This window comes from Cotesia typhae, unplaced genomic scaffold (genome assembly GCF_013202065.1).
Source record: "Cotesia typhae breed Kobodo isofemale line unplaced genomic scaffold, CoteBio_Ctyphae scaffold_13, whole genome shotgun sequence".
NCBI lineage: Eukaryota > Metazoa > Arthropoda > Insecta > Hymenoptera > Braconidae > Cotesia > Cotesia typhae.
In genome coordinates this window covers 12,157,528-12,180,283 of record NW_027423774.1, presented here as the reverse complement: position 1 = coordinate 12,180,283, position 22,756 = coordinate 12,157,528, and the positions used below count along the sequence as shown (strand labels likewise).

At 30.7% G+C, this 22,756-nt stretch overlaps 3 protein-coding genes across 4 annotated transcripts in view; 1 reads left to right on the top strand and 2 right to left on the bottom strand.

Moving 5' to 3' along the window:
- Positions 1-22,756, top strand: part of LOC141535113 (uncharacterized) — a 224,404-nt gene that overhangs the window by 14,518 nt on the left and 187,130 nt on the right. The window lies entirely within an intron of this gene.
- On the bottom strand, positions 11,851-13,608 carry LOC141534648 (uncharacterized). Of its 2 annotated transcripts, XM_074254132.1 has the most exons (4): positions 13,586-13,608; positions 12,825-13,409; positions 12,355-12,637; positions 11,851-12,283 (listed from the first exon to the last, which is right to left on the bottom strand). In XM_074254132.1, exons 1-3 carry the CDS (start codon positions 13,605-13,607, stop codon positions 12,372-12,374), a joined length of 873 nt encoding a protein of 290 aa, XP_074110233.1. In that variant the 5' UTR covers position 13,608; the 3' UTR covers positions 11,851-12,283; positions 12,355-12,371. The 2 variants fall into 2 exon arrangements, with proteins under 2 accessions (XP_074110233.1, XP_074110232.1); XM_074254131.1 differs by having other exon boundaries at positions 11,851-12,637.
- LOC141535178 (uncharacterized) lies at positions 16,948-18,306 on the bottom strand. The gene is made up of 3 exons (XM_074255005.1): positions 18,006-18,306; positions 17,245-17,829; positions 16,948-17,057 (listed from the first exon to the last, which is right to left on the bottom strand). The coding sequence occupies exons 1-3, from the start codon at positions 18,187-18,189 to the stop codon at positions 16,948-16,950; spliced, it is 879 nt and encodes a 292-aa protein (XP_074111106.1). The 5' UTR covers positions 18,190-18,306.

Here is a 22,756-nt window from a genome sequence, read left to right as displayed (position 1 = left end):
ATAGGCCCCAGACTTAACTGGACCCAAACAAACGGAAAGAAAACTTTTATTCCTGTTTTTTTGTTGGGAATTATTTTTCGAAACAAAAAAATTGCCCAAGACTCGACCGGACCCGAAAAAGATAAATCGAAAAATTTTATTTCTAAATATTAATTAACTAAATTATTAAGAAAAAAAAATAGACCCAAGACGCAGCAGGACCCAAATAAACGGATAGAAATTTTTTATTACTTGATCACCAAGATTAATTTTCCTTGAAAAGAAAGGCCCAATCTCAAACAGACTTCGAATAACTGATTGAAAAATTTTATTATCAATTATTAATTAACAACATTATTCTTAAAAAAAAATTAATAGGCCCCAGACTCAATCGGACCCAAACAAACGGATCGAAAACTTTTATTTCCCATTCATTTTGCTAGGAATTATTTTTAAAAACGAAAAAATGCCCAAGACTCGACCAGAGCCAAGAATAGAAGAATGCAAAAAAATTTATTTTCTCTTTTCAATAACAAACAAAAATTTATTGAACAAAAATCAGCCTAATCTTGACAAGACGATAAAAAACTGATTGAAAAAATTTATTATCAATTATTAATTGACAAAATTATTTCAAAAAGAAAATAGGCCCCAGACTCAACCGGACCAAAACGAACAGATAGAAAATTTTTATTACTTATTTCTTATGCTCGGAATAATTTTTGAAAACAGAAGGAATTGCCCAAGACTCAACCGGACCCAACCAAACGGATGGAAAACTTTCATTTCTCATTTATTTTGCTGGGAATTATTCTGTAAAATAATTTTTCAATTAATCGTCAGGTAAAATGTCAAAAAATAAATTAAAACAAACATTGAACTCAAGTCCCAATAATTTTGATATTTTAATTAAAATTATTTTTTAATTAATTGACAGGTAAAATGTCAAATAAGGAATTGAAAAAAAAATCGCTCTCGAGTCCTGATAATTTTGATATTTTTATTAAAATTATTTATCAGTTAATTAACAGGTAAAATGTCAACTAATAAATTAAAAAAAAATTGAACTCAAGTCCGAATAATTTTGATATTTTAATTGAAATTATTTATCAGTTAATTGACAGGTAAAATGTAAAAAAATATACTAAAAAAAAATCGCTCTCGAGTCCTGATAATTTTGATATTATTATTAAAATTATTAATCACTTAATCAACAAGCGAAATGTCAAATGATAAATTAAAAAAAAATTGAACTCAAGTCCGAATAATTTTGATATTTTTAATAGAATTATCTATCAGTGAATTAACAGGTAGAATGTCAAATTATAAATTAAGAAAAAAATTGAACTCAAGTCCGAATAATTTTGATATTTTTATTAGAATTATCTATCAGTGAATTAACAGGTAGAGTGTCAAATTATAAATTAAGAAAAAAATTGAACTCAAGTCCGAATAATTTTGATATTTTTATTAGAATTATCTATCGGTGAATTAACAGGTAGAATGTCAAATTATAAATTAAGAAAAAAATTGAACTCAAGTCCGAACAATTTTGATATTTTTATAAAAATTATTTTTAATTAATTGACAGGTAAATAAATAATAAATTAAAAAAAAAAATTGAACTCAGGTCCTGATAATTTTGATATTTTAATTAAAGTTGTTTATCAATCAATTGACTGTTAAAATCCTGAATAATAAATTAAAAATAAATCGCACTCATGTTCTCATAATTTTGATCTTATAATTGAAATAAATTTCTAATGAATTGACGGGTAAAATCCCAAGTATCAAATTAAGTAGTAATCGCACCCAAGCCCTGATAATTTTGATATTTTAATTTAAATTATTTATCACTTAATTGATAGGTAAAATGTCAAATGATAAATTAACAAAACATTGAATTCAAGTCCTTATAATTTTGATATTTCAATTTAAATATTCTTTTTATTCACTGACAGGTAAAATGTCGAAGAAAATATGAAAAAGAAATGGCATTCACGTTTTAGTAATTTTGATATTTTAGTTTCCCTTTTTCTTAGCAAAGAAATCATTTCAAAAAAATCTACAGGTGTTTCGGCAGTTCAAGGATAACTTTACTTTAATGTTATTAGTTTGCATTCACATCATTACACTTTACTCCTTTTATTAAGCAAACGTGAATGTAAAAATTCGGCGGTCTTAAGGTCGACTATTACTACTTAGTTTCCTCTAGTACTCATTCGATTAATAATTCTGATGACTTTCATGCTTTTTACTACGTGCAAGAGGTTCCATCCTTTCTGTTTGCAACTAATCTTTGGCTTACTACAAATTGCCTGATTCATTTTATCAAAAATAAAATTTTTTTACTAATGTGAATAGTCATATAAAATGCAAACTAGAAAATTTTATTATTTTTCCCTAATTTTATAAACAACAAATTAATTAAAAATATCTTCGAGTATTCTGTCACTGTTTTATACTTATTATTATTATCCTAATTGTTGTCAGAGTTTTTTCTGTCTCTGTTTCTGTCTTTATTCCTCTCATTCAGCGATGTTCGTCTCTTTAAATTTATTTTTTCCGCGGATTTCCCTGATCGCTTTTTTTTCTCTCTTCTCGTTGACGATTTTATTTGTTTTGAGATTTCATTTGTTATTATCTAATTATGGGTTAAATTTTGTGTTCATGTCAGTCTTACAACTCATTTTCTGACAGCATCTCATTACCTCTGCATACTTTTATTGTGTTTTATTAATTCTGCGTTTAATATTAATTACCATTATGGCTTTTTATACAGCCGCTGAGTATACTGAAATGTTGATCATTTACGGTGAGTGTAATCGAAACGCTGAAGCTGCTGTCCGTGAATATCGCGAAAGATTTCCAAATCGCGAACGCTTTCCCAACCGCAGTGTGTTTTTGCGTTTAATTCAACGGGCTCGCGAAAATGGTTGCCTGGTACCCGTTGATAGTGAGCGTGTCGGTCGCCCTCGTCGGATACCTGTTCAGGTAGAGGAACAAGTACTCGATGCCGTCAATGCTGATCCCGGTACCAGCACTCGAAGACTCGAGCGTCGGCTTCCTGTTTCTCGATCTACGATTAACCGTATCACCCGTGCAAATAAGATTCATCCGTACCACAAACGAAAGGTGCAGAAACTTGAAGCTGGTGATTATGCTTTGCGGAGAACGTTTTGCCAATTTATTATCAACAGCCACGCTGCCGATCCGACGTTTCTCGAAAATGTTTTGTGGACGGATGAATCGTTATTTACTCGTGAGGGTTGTTTCAATCCGCACAACGTCCACTGGTATGCGGAGGAGAATCCTCACATGACGGTGAACCGTAATTTTCAGAACAAGTGGAAAATCAACATGTGGGGAGGAATAATCGGCGACACTGTGCTACTATACGAATTACCGGAAACCATGAACGTAAGTTTAATTAAAAATTTACACAATTAAAAAATTTCGCGCTTCAGAAAATTTTCTCCACTCAGTTTACCGTTAAAACTTCAATGTAAAATTCTTCGACACTTTGCAAATATTGAAATTATTCGAATAATATTTTTGTGTTTGAAAATAAGATTTTTATTTTTGTAAATTAATTCTTTATAATACCTAATTTTTCATAAAAAATTCTTTGGAAGAGTTTTTCTTTCTTAATTTGTTAAAATAAAGGAAAATTTTCTGGGGTAACTTCTGTTGTTGATGCGAAAATATTTCGAAAAATTCGTTCAAATAATTTTTCATTAAAATTGGAAAAATCCCTACGAGTAAACTTCGTTTTATCTGTTAAAATTTTAGAAAATTATTTTTAAAATTTTTAACAAAATTTCCCTTTGGTTTAAATTAAAGAAATTTTTAACTCCCTGATTTTCTCACTTTCACAGTCGAAATTTTTCGTTATTACAGAGTGCTCAGTATCTCTTGTTTTTGGGAGGAAATTTACCCCAGCTTCTAGCAGGAGTTAATCCTCAACCGACGTGGTTTCAACAGGATGGTGCGCCGTGCCACTCATCTGGGGACATAACCAATTTCTTAAATGCCCAGTATGGCCAACAGTGGCTGGGGAGGTATGGTCCAGTGAGATGGCCACCAAGATCACCAGACTTGACTCCGCTCGATTACTACTTGTGGGGTTTCATGAAGGAAGGGGTATATTTTGATGAACCTGCAGATCAAATGGAAACAATGGCAAGGATCATGGCTGCACGAGAACTAATAACGCCGGAAATCCTGCAGTGTGTTCGGGAAAACCTTTTGGAGCGGTGTCATCGGTGCTTAGAAAGGAATGGAGGCCATTTTGAGAACCTTATGGATTAATGATTTTTTTTTTTTTTTTTAATTTACAAATTCTCAATCAATTTTATTATACAGATTTTTGTTATTTTTGTTATTTTATTGTTTTTTTTTATTTTTGAGAATTTGATAATAAAGTTCATAATTTTAGTACAGAAAAGGAATTTTGTTATTTGAGGTTTTACCTATCAATGAATTAATGAATAATCTTAATCAGAATATGAAAATTATCAGGACTTGAGTGCAATTATTTTTGAATTTTTTTATTTGACAATTAACCTGTCAATTAATTAGAAAATAATTTAAATTAAAATATCGAAATTATTAGGACTTGAGTTCAATGTTTCTTTTAATTAATTTTTTGAAATTTTACCTGTCAATTAATGGAAAACTAATTTTAATTAAAATATCAAAATTATCACGTCGTGATTGCAATTTCTTTTTTATTTTTTTATTTGACATTTTACCTGTCAATTAATTAAAAAATAATTTTAATTTAAATATCAAAACTATCAGGATTTGAGTGCAATTTTTTTAAATTTTTTTACTTGGAATTTTACTTGTCAATTAATTGAAAAATAATTTTAATTAAAATATCAAAATTATCAGCTCGTAATTGCTATTTCTTTTTGATTTTTTTCTGGAAATTTAACTGTCAATTGAATAGGAAATAATTTTAATTAAAATTCCAGAATTATCAAGACTGAGGACTGATTTTTTCTTTAATTTTTTGATTTGACTTTTTACCAGTTAATTAATTGAAAAATAATATTAATTGAAATTTTAAAATTATCAGGTTTTGAATGGAATTTTTTCAAATTTGTTTACTTGGAATTTTACCTGTTAATCAATAGAAAAATAATTTTAATTAAAATATCAAAATTATCAGGTCGTGATTGCTATTTCTTTTTGATTTTTTTCTAGGAATTTTATCTGTTAATCAATTAAAAAACAATTTTAATCAAAATTTTAAAATTATCAGGTCGTGATTGCAATTTCTTTCTAAATTTTTTATTTGACTTTTAACCTGTCAATTAATTGAAAAATAATTTTGATCAAAATATCGAAACTATCAGGTTTTGAGTGCAATTTCTTTTTTATTTTTGTATTTGACATTTTACCTGTCAATTAATTGAAAAATAATTTTAATTAAAATTTTCAAATTATCAGGTCGTGATTGCAATTTCTTTTTTATTTTTTTATTTGACATTTTACCTGTCAATTAATTGAAAAATAATTTTAATTAAAATATCAAAATTATCAGGTCGTGATTGCTATTTCTTTTTGATTTTTTTCTTGGAAATTTAACTGTCAATTGAATAGGAAATAATTTTAATTGAAATTCCAGAATTATTAAGACTGAGGACTGATTTTTTCTTTAATTTTTTTATTTGACTTTTTACCGGTCAATTAATTGAAAAATAATTTCAACTAAAATTTTAAAATTATCAGGTCGTGATTGCAATTTCTATTTTATTTTTCTATTTGACATTTTACCTGTCAATTAATTGAAAAATAATTTTAATCAAAATATCGAAATTATCAGGTTTTGAGTGCAATTTTTTCAAATTTGTTTACTTGGAATTTTACCTGTTAATCAATCAAAAATAATTTTAATTAAAATATAAAAATTATCAGGTCGTGATTGCAATTTCTTTTTTATTTTTGCATTTGACATTTTACCGGTCAATTACTCGAGTAAATATTTTGATTACAATATCAAGGACTTGAGTGCAAGTTCTTTTCAATTCTTTTATTCAAGATTTTACTAGTCAATTAATCAATCAGTAATTCTAATCAAAATAATCAAATTGTCAGAACTTGAGAACAATTCTATGTTAATTTTTTCATTTGAGATTTTACCTGTCAATTTTTCGACATCTAAATTCGATTACAATAATAAATCCATCAGGACGAATGTAATTTCTGTATTTCAGATTTTACATGTCAATTGATTAATTAATAATTTTAATTTAAATAATTAAATTATCAGTAGTTGAGTACAATTTCTTGTTAATTTTTTGATTTTAGACTGTACTTGTAGATTGATCAATCATTAATTTTAATTGAAATAATAAAAAAATTATCACGTCTTGAGGGCAATTCCTTTTTAATTTGTTATTCGAGATTTTGCTAGTCAATTTATTAATTAATAATTTTAATTTGAATTTTGGTGATTTTCTAATTATTTAAATTTATTGACGCTAACAAAATCAAGAAAAAAATTCTTCAATCCTTTTACTTAGGTCCAGTCGACTCTTGTGCCTTCTTTTAAAAATCATTCTTTATTCGTCAAAAGTAAATAATAAAAGTTTCCAATGTCTCTTTCGAGGTCGAGACAAGTCTTGGCCATTCTTTTCGTTCTCCATAATTTCCCTTCCAATTCAAATGAAAAAATAAAAATTTCTTATACGTTCATTCGGCTACGGTTGAGTCTAGGGCCTCATTTGTTTTTTTAATTAGTTTTGATGATCAACAATAAAAATAAAATTTTTGGATCATTTTTTCTGGGTCCGGTCGAAATTGAGCCTTTTATTATAAAAAAAGTTAATTATGATGATTAAAAATGAATAGTAAAATTTTTTTATTCATCTCCCTTTCGGTCTGATGGAGTCTTGAGCATTTTTTTCGTTTTTAAAGATAATTTCCAGCAAATTAAGTAAGTAATAAAAATTTTCTATCCGTTTGTTTAAGTCCGGTTAAGTCTGTGGCTTATTTTCTTTTTTAAATAATATTTGATTAATAATAAAAAATAAAATTTTTTAATTAGTTTCTCTTAGTCTGTTTGAGATTGGGCCTTGTTTCGAAAAGAAATTAATTTGGCTGATTGAAAATGAAAACAAAATTTTTCAATTTATTTTTTTTTTTTTGGGTCCGGTCGAGTCTTGGGCGATTTTCTTCGTTTTTAAAATAATTCCCATCAAAATAAATAAGTAATTAAAACTATCTATCTGTTTGTTTGGGTCCGGTTGAGTCTGCGGACTATTTTTTTTTAAATAATTTTGTTGATTGAAAATTAATAATAAAATTTTTTAATCATTTTTTTGCTCCAGTCGAGATTGGGCCTTTTTTAAAAGAAACAATTTTGCTGATTGAAAATAAGGAAAAAATTTTTGTACTGTTATTTTTTTGGATCCGATCGAGTCTTGGGCATTTTTTTCGTTTTTAAAGATAATTTCCAGCAAATTAAGTAAGTAATAAAAATTTTTATCCGTTTGTTTGGGTCCGGTTGAGACTTGGGCCCATTTATTTTTTATAATAATTTTGTTGATTGAAAATTAATAATAAAATTTTTCAATCATTTTTTCTTGCTCCAGTCGAGATTGGGCTCTTTTTTAAAGAAAAATAATTTTGCTGATTAAAAATAAAAAATAAAATTTTTTCATCCATCTCTTTTTGGATTCCAGTTGAATCTTAGCCTTTTTTTTTTTTTTTTGTATTTGAAAATAATCCCCAGCAAAATAAATGAGAATTAAAAATTTACTCTCCGTTTCTGTGGGTCTGGTTAAATCTTGGGCCTTTTTATTTTTTTATTAAATTTTTTCGAATAAAAATAAAAATTAAAATTTTTCCTCTGTCTTAGAGTACCCGGTTAGCTTTAATTCAGCGTTACAACGCCTCCAATAATGCTGCGATACACGGACACACACTCATACATTAAGCCGTCCGCTTGCGACCTCATACATCCACTCATTCACACTTACGTACTCGGCTCATAGCGTCACAATCCCCTCTCATGCTCGGCTTTGTGTGAGCGAGTAAGCTGCTATTGCAGCATCTCACTCTCGCGTCTCCTCTACTTCCCCGCTCATTTTCATTTCTCGAATAGCGCGCTTCTGATTGGCTATCGTTTTTAATTCATAACTCAAATTCTATGGCCCAAAAAAATTTTTGGCTCAGGAACTTTCGATTCAGTATTTTTTTCTCTATCGACCCCAACAATTACTCCCGCCACTTCAGAGACACCCTGTATATTATAATTATAATAATTTCCGTTACCGAAAATTCCTACTGAGTAAAGGTCCTCCCCTTCCCTCTTTATCCTTTATTTCTCCCAGTTCCCAAAAATTTGTCTTTAATGACAATATATATAATTATATATTATATATATAATTAATATATATTCTGACATGGGAAATTTTCCCCATCTAGATTACATTTATAGAGATTATTTTTTTATGAGTATTATTTAGTCTAGAGTGTTGGCCAAGCTGATGGAATGCTGAGATTCGATGCGCCTGTGTCGCCCCAAGGGGTTTCCGATCAGAATGCGAAGCTCGAGGTAGAGATTAAGCCGAACCGCGCCAAAGAAATTACAACTATATTAAGTATGGATGGATGCGTCCGACAATTCACTATGTAATTTATAGAGTGTGAGAGAGAGAGAGAGAGAGAGCGAATGAAAAAAAAAAACAACCGGGCGAACCCGCAGTTCAGTTCGAAATCAACGACCAGGGAGACATCTGGGAGTAACAGCGATCAACGAGGGAAACCCGGAATCGGAATCCACGAACGACTGGAAGTTGAAGCGACGGGAGCACATCGAGGCTCCACCTGAACGCCGAATGGAGAACTAAAGTGGGAAATCGACCAATCATTGATCATGGACATTTATCCGACAACGGCTGATTGGACGCGCAGCTTCTTAGCTGCGCTAGAGAAAAACCACATGTTGCTGGAAAACGGAAAAGCTAGAAGACAATTTTGATCTGGATCCCGTTCAAGCCACTTGAGACGCTGAAAAAAATTTTTTGTTGCTAATCGAAATTTGAAATTACTCGTAAATTGCAAATTAAGCCGCTTATTTGTTGTTAAATTTAATTATTTTGTAAATTGAGAGTGTCGATCCCGCCGAAGTTCAATGTATTGTGTCATTGCCGTACAACAGATCGACAAGGACAAAATCAAAAAATTTTTTGGTCTTCCGACAATACCAATTCCGTGGGGACGCCATCGCCGAGGACCTTTGCCGCCGTCAGCACAGCCGATACCGACTTCCTGAATTTTTGACACCGTGCCAGAGGTCGACTGAATGGGGTAAGTGCGGTCGCAATTTGTTAATGTACCTGGGTGACTTCACCGCCATCCGCGATTAATCCGAATCTCAAGCGATAAGCGCTTACTTAATTTTTTTTGTTGAATTAATAATTAATTACGCTTCGGAATTAAGTCCGAAATTAACTGTGTACCGTAATTCAACAATTGCGTCGTTGAATTCCGGCTTCGGGGTGACGTCAACCAGGTGCCCGCTGCCAAATCTTTTCTTGTCTTGTAATACGTTGGTAACCGATAGTGTGCATAGTTGTCGATTGATTTTTTTTTTGGTAAAGTTTTGAGATTATCTGCCGCAAGAAATTGGCTCGAGTCGAGGGCCATCTAAGAGCGACAATAGGCACCATACCTCGAGCTTTGTTCCCGCGTAACGCCCGACGGGTAACAACAGTTACCGACGGTCCTGTTATCCACCGCGGAGGGTAACTGAGTGAGATATTGTACCATCGATAATCGATATATTACAGAGCGATCCCATTGATAACTTCATTGGTAAATTTCTTTATTATTTTTGTTATTATTGTGAATAAATTAGTAAATTGTTGCTAAGACGAAACCGGCGAAACAAATAATTTTTTTTATTACTGAATTTGTAAATTGTTGTTAAGACGAACTAGGCGAAACAAATTATTTCTTTTATTATTACTAATAAACCCCTAATTTGTAGCTACGACGAGACAGGCGAAACAATTATTTTTTTTTGTTAATTTCTTTGTCTGCGAAACTAGTGTCGATTTGGTTTTATTGCCTTGCGTGCAAGAAAATTAATTTTGCTTCCTTGTTTGCGATTGATTGCGATCCCAAATCCGGTTGGCTTTGTTATTTTGGCGATCTCACGAGACCTATTCTACAGTAAATTGTTTATAAGGATTTTTTTTGGTATTGATCTTATTCGTTCTTTTGTTATTTTTTTTATTGAACTCGCTATTGTTATTCGATCTCTTTAATTATTAAATAAATAAAGTGACTCGTAATCGTCCCTGCGCATTTATTTTTTTTCCTTTATTTGTATTTTTTTATTTTATTTTTTTATTTAATTATTATCCGAACCGATTTCCTTGTGCGCTTCGTATAAATTGTTGAATCTCTTCGGCCTCGACCTGCCGCCCTCAGACAATCGAACGGGAGCCACCGAACCGTGGAACGGAAGTTCCTGGCGCCCAACAATCAACGAACCAGGTAAGCCAAACATTTAGGTGGACCTTTTCGGCGCTGTCGACGTCAGTGCCGTGAAACAGCCATCATAATATATATATATATATATATATATATATATATATATATATATATATATATATATATATATATATATATATATATATATATATATATATATATATATATATATATATAGGGTGATTCAAAAAAAAAGAATATTTTTTTTTCGTTTGGTACTCTGAAAAATAGGTTCCTAGACACCTCTAAGAAAGCCTCTCCAAGCATGAGTTCTTAATTGTAACGGGAAGGTCCTCCTTCTTACAGTTTTCTATTTTTTCTTATTATCAGATAGAAAAATTTATATCTCGCTTCCAACTACTTGAAAAAATATCTTGTTCCTTAGATTTTGTAGGAAATTGAATGCTCTACAAAAAAGGTCTCTTACGATTTTTTCGTAAACCCAACCGTTTAAAAGATATTAACGGTTAAAGTTTGATTATTTTTGGGAAAATTTTTTATTTCTTATGAATTTTATAACTCAATGAAAAAAAATCATTATGAATGATGAAACTCATAGTTTTGTAGGAAATTTACTGCTCTATAAAAATGGTTTCTTATGATTTTTCGATCAAATTGAGCGTTTACGAGATATTCATCGTCAAACATCAATGCATATCAATTTTTCTAGTTTTTGATCAATAATTCGAAAAATTTCAATTTATTCTGTGAGTTTCAAGGAAATTTAGACAAATTTGAGTTTCTATGAATAGAAATATGTTATGAACTATTTTTAAATTAGTTTTTTTAGTCTTGGACATGTTTGATTACATTAAAACAAAAAATTAGTGCATTTTTTTAAATGTATAATTCAATTTAGTGTGTTTCACATGTGTTTCACTTTTTTATCGAAGAATTTATTTATTTAATTATCAACTGCCATATAATTTTCAATATTTTCAACATAACGGTACACTTTTACTGTAAATAATTTCCTCTATTGCAGTTTGGGTAGTTTTTTCGATGTTCTTTGATAATTTGCAATAAGTATTGGAATTGCTCTTCATTTTTGTCAAGCATTGATTATACTCACTAACTAATGCAACAGCTCGTTCTGCTGAATCATTAACAACTTTCAATTGGTTAAAGTATTCTTTATTTTCAATGTAACTGTCATTAGTAGGCCACGATTCAATATCTTTATCAAGGAAGTCATATGGTAAATCAAAGATTTTAAAGAGATTTAAAGACTTTTTAGAAACAAAGTCACTCAGACTTTTTGCGTTAATGAATTCAAATCGTTTTTATCAATTATACATTTTTAGCTTTAGAATCTGTACCGTTACGAGTATTAACAGCTCCAACAATATTTTTTTACTTCCAATGAAACGGTATCGTCAAATAATGATAAAATGGCAAGTTCATCACTGAAATACCATAAATGCAAAATCATTTTTTCACAAGTTGCTGAAGAAATCAATGAATTGATATTTTTGTACTCGAATAAATTTTTCAAAAACTGCAAGTCATGATTAGCAGCAGTTGTTGCAGAAGTTGATGAAAACCAAGCTTTTAAATACAGTGTAACTATAAATATACAAATTTGCCGAAGACCGTCCAATTCTTTATTAGAAAGTTTAAATTCATTTCTGAATAGAAACATTTTTAAACTGTAAATTGCCTTCGCCAACCACCTAGCATGATGAATTGCACCAGGACGTTTGAAAAAAATTTCTTCTTGAGGCATTTCTCCAAGGAAAATCAACGACAATTCCAACAATTCTTTATAGTCATCTCGGGGTTGTAGTAACTATCAAAAACAATTAAAAATTTGTCAGAAACATGAAAAATTTTTTTTTTTAAATCGCAGTTAAATCATACCTGTAAGGATTGTGCAATTAAACTAGATATTTCATTTTTTTATCCAAAATGATATCAGCAACAACAGTATCTTCAATTCCAGATTTATAATTAGTTTTATTTATTTCATCCCATGATTTTTTAAATCTTCCGAACATTGGTACGTTTGGCCCAGATGACACAGGCCAATATACTTCAAATGCACTTCTCAATATGATCTCAAAAATGTGGTGACGACATGGTAACCAGATTAACTCTCTTCCCAAAGTCTTTTCAATTGCCTTACATGTACCGTTATGAATTCCTGTATAAAGAAAATAGATAACTATCGTTAAATTTAATATTTTCAACAAATTGTAGATTATATTTAAAATCCAAATGAGTAAATAATTCTCAATAATTTCAAAAGTGAAATTCAGTAAGCAATAAAAATTAAACTAGAACGTTAATAATTAAATATTTTTTAGATTAAATTATCATTGATAAGTTACCTGTATTAACTGCCGTCGTGTCAAAACACATCGCCTTAACATAATTAGTAATACCCCATTCACTCAATGTCGATAAAATGGCTGATGTTTGATTGTCTGCCGTCCCAGAATTCATTTTTGGAACCCCAAGTAATTGTTCGGTACCAAATGCAGTTAAAATAACTAGTAGCCGTTCCACAGATTTTGATCCAACAAGGTCATTCAGCATTTTTCCGTCCCAATGCACAACGTATTTATCGTGTGTCTTAAAGTTGTCATTAAGTCCTTTAGCAATGTCTTCTCTTTGAAGCATACGAGCTCGTTGAATTGAACAATAACTGAGCATTGTATCTTCAATTTTAATACCTACTGCTAGTAAAACCGGAGCAATAATAAACATCGCATTTCTACTGCTGACATTAGCTCGGTCGAGTCCAAAAATGACTTCAGGAGTTAAGACATCAAGTTTTGCTCGTTTTGTCGGAATTGGAGGTTCATACTCTGAATCAGATCCAAAATTTGTAACTCCACTTAATGTATACGTAGAGAACGACTCTGATTTTTCACTTGGAACAATCGCATGACTGGTAGACGGTTGATCTAAGTCTGGAATAAGATCTGTTTTATAAATTAAACGAAGAAAATGTATAGAATTTATTCATTTTGATGACAAATAATTAAGAAAGGACTCCAAAAATTGTCTAGTCAAATGTCATCTAGTCATCTATGAAAAGTTACACTACTACCTGACTTTATAATAATTAAATATCTCAGATACTTACTACTCTCATCTATTCCCATCATAGTTGTGGTTAAGTTTGATACAGGTACATTATTAGAAAGAATTTCTTTATGGGTACCGAATTTTTGATCCAAATACAACTTTCTAATATTATCATCAAGCACTTTTAAGGATTTTTCGCTCACAATGTCGAATAATTGTTCAAGATCAGTCTGAAATTTCATTTCCTTTTGGTTTTGCGCTGAATTCTTTTTATCGAAATTTTTTTGTAATTTTAACCATTGACTGTGATAGCGAAGAAATTTTTGACTGCATTAGGAGCTCCACTAGTTGGAATCTAATTTTTTCTCCACAGTTCAATAACTTGGTCAACTGAATTTTTAGCACTTTGTTTGATTGAATACTTTAAAATTTTAAGTTGGTAGAAAAACACACGCATAACCTCTATCACTTTTGGGAACTTACGTTCCGAAATTCTTTGTAGAGGTATTCCGATAAAACGTATTTCTTTATTCATTGTAGGTTAATTGATGATAAATAAATTTATGTGATGATTATAAGACTTATTTAAAATAAATTATTTTATTACGTATTCAAGATGATCAGTTTTAGGAACACTGAAAATACGGTATTAAATGGGTAGATACTGAAGATAGTTGAGAGTAAAAAACATAGATGGCGTTAGTTTCAGAAGACAAACAGAAGAAGAAATGGAATTCCAAACAAAAATCCCCTCGAACGAAAATTTTATGTATATTTTGTGAAAAACAATTTAAAAATACGCACTAAACAAATTTCATAATAATAAATGACAACGCGATTAAGATTTTAAATTATTAAAGATAAAATTAAAAAAAAATATTATTAGAATAAAAACTTTCAAATGAATTTTTGAACAGAAAACATCTATAGGAGTTGCTTTTATAATAAAAACTCAAATTTGTCTAAATTTCCTTGAAACTCACAGAATAAATTGAAATTTTTCGAATTATTGATCAAAAACTAGAAAAATTGATATGCATTGATGTTTGACGATGAATATCTCGTAAACGCTCAACTTGATCGAAAAATCATAAGAGACCATTTTTATAGAGCAGTAAATTTCCTACAAAACTATGAGTTTCATCATTCATAAAGATTTTTTTCATTGAGTTATAAAATTCATAAGAAATAAAAAAATTTTCCCCAAAAATAATCAAACTTTAACCGTTAATATCTTTTAAACGGTTGGGTTTACGAAAAAAATCGTAAGAGACCTTTTTGTAGAGCATTCAATTTCCTACAAAATCTAAGGAACAAGATATTTTTCAAGTAGTTGGAAGCGAGATATAAATTTTTCTATCTGATAATAAGAAAAAATAGAAAACTGTAAGAAGGAGGACCTTCCCGTTACAATTAAGAACTCATGCTTGGAGAGGCTTTCTTAGAGGTGTCTAGGAACCTATTTTTCAGAGTACCAAACGAAAAAAAAATATTCTTTTTTTTTTGAATCACCCTAATATATATATATATATATATATATATATATATATATATATATTAGGGTGATTCAAAAAAAAAAAAGAATATTTTTTTTTTTCGTTTGGTACTCTGAAAAATAGGTTCCTAGACACCTCTAAGAAAGCCTCTCCAAGCATGAGTTCTAAATTGTAACGGGATGGTCCTCCTTCTTACAGTTTTCTATTTTTTCTTATTATCAGACAGAAAAATTTATATCTCGCTTCCAACTACTTGAAAAATATCTTGTTCCTTAGATTTTGTAGGAAATTGAATGCTCTACAAAAAGGTCTCTTACGATTTTTTTCGTAAACCCAACCGTTTAAAAGATATTAACGGTTAAAGTTTGATTATTTTTGGGAAAATTTTTTATTTCTTATGAATTTTATAACTCAATAAAAAAATTATTATGAATGATGAAACTCATAGTTTTGTAGGAAATTTACTGCTGCTATAAAAATGGTCTCTTATGATTTTTCGATCAAGTTGAGCGTTTACGAGATATTCATCGTCAAACATCAATGCATATCAATTTTTCTAGTTTTTGATCAATAATTCGAAAAATTTCAATTTATTCTGTGAGTTTCAAGGAAATTTAGACAAATTTGAGTTTCTATGAATAGAAATATGTTATGAACTATTTTTTTAATTAGTTTTTTTAGTCTTGGACATGTTTGATTACATTAAAACAAAAAATTAGTGCATTTTTTTAAATATATAATTCAATTTAGTGTGTTTCACATGTGTTTCACTTTTTTATCGAAGAATTTATTTATTTAATTATCAACTGCCATATAATTTTCAATATTTTCAACATAACGGTACACTTTTACTGTAAATAATTTCCTCTATTGCAGTTTGGGTAGTTTTTTCGATGTTCTTTGATAATTTGCAATAAGTATTGGAATTGCTCTTCATTTTTGTCAAGCATTGATTATACTCACTAACTAATGCAACAGCTCGTTCTGCTGAATCATTAACAACTTTCAATTGGTTAAAGTATTCTTTATTTTCAATGTAACTGTCATTAGTTGGCCACGATTCAATATCTTTATCAAGGAAGTCATATGGTAAATCAAAGATTTTAAAGAGATTTAAAGACTTTTTAGAAACAAAGTCACTCAGACTTTTTGCGTTAATGAATTCAAATCGTTTTTATCAATTATAAATTTTTTAGCTTTAGAATCTGTACCGTTACGAGTATTAACAGCTCCAACAATATTTTTTTACTTCCAATGAAACGGTATCGTCAAATAATGATAAAATGGCAAGTTCATCACTTAAATACCATAAATGCAAAATCATTTTTTCCCAAGTTGCTGAAGAAATCAATGAATTGATATTTTTGTACTCGAATAAATTTTTCAAAAACTGCAAGTCATGATTAGCAGCAGTTGTTGCAGAAGTTGATGAAAACCAAGCTTTTAAATACAGTGTAACTATAAATATACAAATTTGCCGAAGACCGTCCAATTCTTTATTAGAAAGTTTAAATTCATTTCTGAATAGAAACATTTTTAAACTGTAAATTGCCTTCGCCAACCACCTAGCATGATGAATTGCACCAGGACGTTTGAAAAAATTTCTTCTTGAGGCATTTCTCCAAGGAAAATCAACGACAATTCCAACAATTCTTTATAGTCATCTCGGGGTTGTAGTAACTATCAAAAACAATTAAAAATTTGTCAGAAACAAGAAAATTTTTTTCTTAAAATCGCAGTTAAATCATACCTGTAAGGATTGTGCAATTAAACTAGATATTTCATTTTTTTATCCAAAATGATATCAGCAACAACAGTATCTTCAATTCCAGATTTATAATTAGTTTTATTTATTTCATCCCATGATTTTTTAAATCTTCCGAACATTGGTACGTTTGGCCCAGATGACACAGGCCAATATACTTCAAATGCACTTCTCAATATGATCTCTCAAAATGTGGTGACGACATGGTAACCAGATTAACTCTCTTCCCAAAGTCTTTTCAATTGCCTTACATGTACCGTTATGAATTCCTGTATAAAGAAAATAGATAACTATCGTTAAATTTAATATTTTCAACAAATTGTAGATTATATTTAAAATCCAAATGAGTAAATAATTCTCAATAATTTCAAAAGTGAAATTCAGTAAGCAATAAAAATTAAACTAGAACGTTAATAATTAAATATTTTTTAGATTAAATTATCATTGATAAGTTACCTGTATTAACTGCCGTCGTGTCAAAACACATCGCCTTAACATAATTAGTAATACCCCATTCACTCAATGTCGATAAAATGGCTGATGTTTGATTGTCTGCCGTCCCAGAATTCATTTTTGGAACCCCAAGTAATTGTTCGGTACCAAATGCAGTTAAAATAACTGGTAGCCGTTCCACAGATTTTGATCCAACAAGGTCATTCAGCATTTTTCCGTCCCAATGCACAACGTATTTATCGTGTGTCTTAAAGTTGTCATTAAGTCCTTTAGCAATGTCTTCTCTTTGAAGGATACGAGCTCGTTGAATTGAACTATAACTGAGCGTTGTATCTTCCATTTTAATACCTACTGCTAGTAAAACCGGAGCAATAATAAACATCGCATTTCTACTGCTGACATTAGCTCGGTCGAGTCCAAAAATGACTTCAGGAGTTAAGACATCAAGTTTTGCTCGTTTTGTCGGAATTGGAGGTTCATACTCTGAATCAGATCCAAAATTTGTAACTCCACTTAATGTATACGTAGAGAACGACTCTGATTTTTCACTTGGAACAATCGCATGACTGGTAGACGGTTGATCTAAGTCTGGAATCAGATCTGTTTTATAAATTAAACGAAGAAAATGTATAGAATTTATTCATTTTGATGACAAATAATTAAGAAAGGACTCCAAAAATTGTCTAGTCAAATGTCATCTAGTCATCTATGAAAAGTTACACTACTACCTGACTTTATAATAATTAAATATCTCAGATACTTACTACTCTCATCTATTCCCATCATAGTTGTGGTTAAGTTTGATACAGGTACATTATTAGAAAGAATCTCTTTATGGGTACCGAATTTTTGATCCAAATACAACTTTCTAATATTATCATCAAGCACTTTTAAGGATTTTTCGCTCACAATGTCGAATAATTGTTCAAGATCAGTCTGAAATTTCATTTCCTTTTGGTTTTGCGCTGAATTCTTTTTATCGAAATTTTTTTGTAATTTTAACCATTGACTGTGATAGCGAAGAAATTTTTTGACTGCATTAGGAGCTCCACTAGTTGGAATCTGATTTTTCTCCACAGTTCAATAACTTGGTCAACTGAATTTTTAGCACTTTGTTTGATTGAATACTTTAAAATTTTAAATTGGTAGAAAAACACACGCATAACCTCTTTCACTTTTGTTAACTTACGTTCCGAAATTCTTTGTAGAGGTATTCCGATAAACGTATTTCTTTATTCATTGTAGGTTAATTGATGATAAATAAATTTATGTGATGATTATAAGACTTATTTGAAATGAATTATTTTATTACGTATTCAAGATGATCAGTTTTAGGAACACTGAAAATACGGTATTAAATGGGTAGATACTGAAGATAGTTGAGAGTAAAAACATAGATGGCGTTAGTTTCAGAAGACAAACAGAAGAAGAAATGGAATTCAAAACAAAAATCCCCTCGAACGAAAATTTTATGTATATTTTGTGAAAAACAATTTAAAAATATGCACTGAACAAATTTCATAATAATAAATGACAACGCGATTAAGATTTTAAATTATTAAAGATAAAATTTAAAAAAAATATTATTAGAATAAAAACTTTCAAATGAATTTTTGAACAGAAAACATCTATAGGAGTTGCTTTTATAATAAAAACTCAAATTTGTCTAAATTTCCTTGAAACTCACAGAATAAATTGAAATTTTTCGAATTATTGATCAAAAACTAGAAAAATTGATATGCATTGATGTTTGACGATGAATATCTCGTAAACGTTCAACTTGATCGAAAAATCATAAGAGACCATTTTTATAGAGCAGTAAATTTCCTACAAAACTATGAGTTTCATCATTCATAATGATTTTTTTCATTAAGTTATAAAATTCATAAGAAATAAAAAATTTTCCCAAAAATAATCAAACTTTAACCGTTAATATCTTTTAAACGGTTGGGTTTACGAAAAAAATCGTAAGAGACCTTTTTGTAGAGCATTCAATTTCCTACAAAATCTAAGGAACAAGATATTTTTTCAAGTAGTTGGAAGCGAGATATAAATTTTTCTATCTGATAATAAGAAAAAATAGAAAACTATAAGAAGGAGGACCTTCCCGTTACAATTAAGAAATCATGCTTGGAGAGGCTTTCTTAGAGGTGTCTAGGAACCTATTTTTCAGAGTACCAAACGAAAAAAAAAATTCTTTTTTTTTGAATCACCCTAATATATATATATATATATATATATATATATATATATATATATATATATATATATATATATATATATATATATATATATATATATATATGATGGCTTTTTCACGGCACTGGCGTCGACAGCGCCGGAGAGCTCCACCTAAATCTTGGCTTACCTGGTTCGTAGATTGTTAGGCGCCAGGAACTTTACGTTCCACGGTTCGGAAGTTAACAATTGATCGTCGTTGGGCGGCAGGTCAACGTCGAAGAGATCCTAAAGTTTGTGGAGCGGGTATAGGAATCGATTCGGAATATTTGTACTACAAGCGATAAAAAAAATTGAGACAGCTCAAAGAAAAAAAATAATTAATGCGCAGGGACTGTTACAAATATGTTTATTAATTAACAATGAACTAGATCGAACAAATACGCAGGTCCAGCAATTCTCAATATCACAAAAATCTGAATATGATTAATAAAAAAAATGTTTCTCTTTTCTTCTCTCAACAAACAAATTTTCGAATTTCTCAATACCAAAAACAAATAATTGTGTCGCTTTTCTTTTCTTAACAAACAAGATTTTGAATTTATCCATACAAAAAAAAATTATCGTCGTCGCTTTTCTTTTCTTAACATACAAATTATGATTTTATCAATACAAAAAAAAATTGTTTCTCTTGTCCTTTCTTAACACACAAAATTTTGAATTTATAAAAAAATAACAAAAAAAAATTTAATTAATTAATGGTTCAAAATTCGGTTAAAATCGCCAAAATCAGACCAATCGGAGTCGGTAACGTATTTAATCGCACGCGAAGTCGAACAATATCTTTAGTACGTAATAAATTGTAAACAAACGAATCGAATAATAGCCTCGCAAACAAATTAACAACCAAAAAAAATTATCTTCTTCGTAAACCAAAAAACGAACTTAATACAGTAGGTCACAAAAAATCAGTTGAATAATTACAACAAACAAAAAAAAGAATCACTTTAATTCGCATTAAGGAAATGAATTTATCGAGTGCATCGATCTGTAGTACATAGATTATCGATGGCACAAACTGTCAATCAGTTATTATCCGCGGCGGATAACAGTACCGTCGGTAACTGTTGTTACCCGTTGGGCAGTACGCGGGAACAAAGCTCGAGGTATAGTGTCTAGTGGCGCTATTAGATGGCCCTCGAGTCGAGCCAATTCTCTGCGGCAGGCAATCTCAAACTTTGACCAAAACAAATCGACAAATGTACACGATAGCTCTCAACAGCGTAGTTTACAAAAAAATTAAAATGGCACCGGACACCTGGCTGACGTCACCCCGAAGCCGGAATTCAACAACTCAATTGTTGAATTTCAGTATACAATTATTCTCGGACTTACGTTCAATTCGTAATTAGTTGTCCCTTTTTTTTCTTTCAAACGTTAAAAAAAATTAAATAAACAATTATAGCTTGTAACTCGGACAGGTAAGAAACCTATCCGATCTCGGTTTAATCGCGGGTCGCGGTGAAGTCACCCAGGTAAATTAACAAACTGCGACCGCACTTACCCCGTTCATTCAACGTCTCGGCACGGTATGAAAGTCCAGGAAGCAGGTGTCGGCTGTGCTGACAGGCGGCAGAGGTTGTCGGCGATGGCGTCACAACGGAATTTTTCGTTGTCGGAATGACCAAAAACTTTTGGTATAATTCTTGGCTTTCTGGTGTACGGCAATGACACAATAAAAATGACTTTCGGCGGGATCGACACTCAAAATTAATTAATTAAAGAAATTCAACACGTAAACGGATGAAATTCCAATATAATCCGTCTTAGCTTAATTGTAGTGTAACAACAAAAATTTATCGGCGTGTCAATACTACCTCGAACGGTATCCAGATCAGAATTGAATAATTTCCGTTTCGTTTTCCAGCAACATGTGGTTTTTCTCTAGCGCAGCTAAGAAGCTGCGCGTCCAATCAGTCTTTGTCGGATAAATTTCCATGGAAGATGGTTGGTCGATTCCCGCTTTACTTCTCCATCCGGCGTTCAGGTGGAGCCTCGGTGTGCTCCCGTTGCTTCAACGTCCTGTCATTCGTAGATTCCGATTCCGGGTTTCCCTCGTTGATCGTTGTCACTCCCAGATGTCTCCTTGGTCGTTGATGGTGAACTGAACTGCGGGTTCGCCCGGTCGCTTTTCTTATTCGCTCTCTCTCTCTCTCTCACACCCTCAAAGACATCGTAAATTTTGGCGCAGTTCGGCTTATTTTCTACCTCGAGCTTTGCATTCTGATCGGAAACCACTTGGGGCGACACAGGCGCGTCGAATCTCAGCATTCCATCAGCCTGGCCAACACTCTAGACTAAATAAAACTCGAAAAAAAATAATCTCTATAATCGAAATCTAGATGGGAAAAATTTCCCATGTCACAATATATATATATATATATACATTATGATAGGTTTTTCTTCACGGTGCTGTCGTCGACAGCGCCGGGGAGTTCCACCTAAATGTTGGCTTACCTGGTTCGTAGCTTGTTGGGCGCCAGGAACTTTATGTTCCGCGGTTCGAATTCAGCAATTGATCGTCGTCGGGCGGCAGGTCAACGTCGAAGAGATCCTAAATTTTGTAGAGCGAGTGTAGAAATCGAGGCGGAATATTTTTACCACCAGAGAATAGAAAAATAGAGACAGCTCAAAGAAACAAGTAATGCGCAGGGACTATTCAATTAAAATAAAAGAATATGAATATGATCGAAATTACAAATAATGAGTTATTCTTGGTTCGTTTAACAAACAAAATTTCGAATGAAGAAAATTAATTACATTCGCTTTATTATCGCCAACAACAAATAAAAAAACTAACAACAAAAAAAAACCAAAAAAAATAATGGTTTCGCTTATCGTATCGTAACAACAAATTTCGAATTTCTCAACAAAACAAATTAAATGTCGCCGCTTCGTATTAACCAATTCAAAAAAAAATTAACATAGAGAAGGAAAAAAAAAATGTTCTAGTTCGCGTTTATTTTCCTAACAACAAAAATTTCGACTTCATCAATATAATTAATTATCGCCACTTTCTTCGTAACAAATAAATTTGAGTTTTTAAAAAAAATATAAAAATATAATTGTCGTAGCCTTTCTTTCGTAATAATAAATTTTTAAATTAAAAAAAAAAATCAACAACAAAAAAAATATACTGTTTCGTATTTCTTTCCTAACAACCAATTTCGCATTTATCAATAGCACCGATTTGTCGTATGTTGGTTATCGATGGCACAATTGATCGATCAGTTATCCTCTGCGGCGGATAAGTGAACCATCGGTAACTGTTGTTACC

What these genes read in the sequence shown, in the direction of transcription:
- LOC141534648 (XM_074254131.1), bottom strand. Translation starts at nt 13,607, where the DNA reads ATGATGGGAATAGATGAGAGTA. An exon ending in GATGGGAATAGATGAGAGTA is followed by an intron (nt 13,410 to 13,585) that starts GTAAGTATCTGA and finishes ATCTTATTCCAG; the next exon opens with ACTTAGATCAACCGTCTACC. An exon ending in CACGACGGCAGTTAATACAG is followed by an intron (nt 12,638 to 12,824) that starts GTAACTTATCAA and finishes TTCTTTATACAG; the next exon opens with GAATTCATAACGGTACATGT.
- LOC141535178 (XM_074255005.1), bottom strand. Translation starts at nt 18,189, where the DNA reads ATGAAATTTCAGACTGATCTTGAACAATTATTCGACATTGTGAGCGAA. An exon ending in GATGGGAATAGATGAGAGTA is followed by an intron (nt 17,830 to 18,005) that starts GTAAGTATCTGA and finishes ATCTGATTCCAG; the next exon opens with ACTTAGATCAACCGTCTACC. An exon ending in CACGACGGCAGTTAATACAG is followed by an intron (nt 17,058 to 17,244) that starts GTAACTTATCAA and finishes TTCTTTATACAG; the next exon opens with GAATTCATAACGGTACATGT.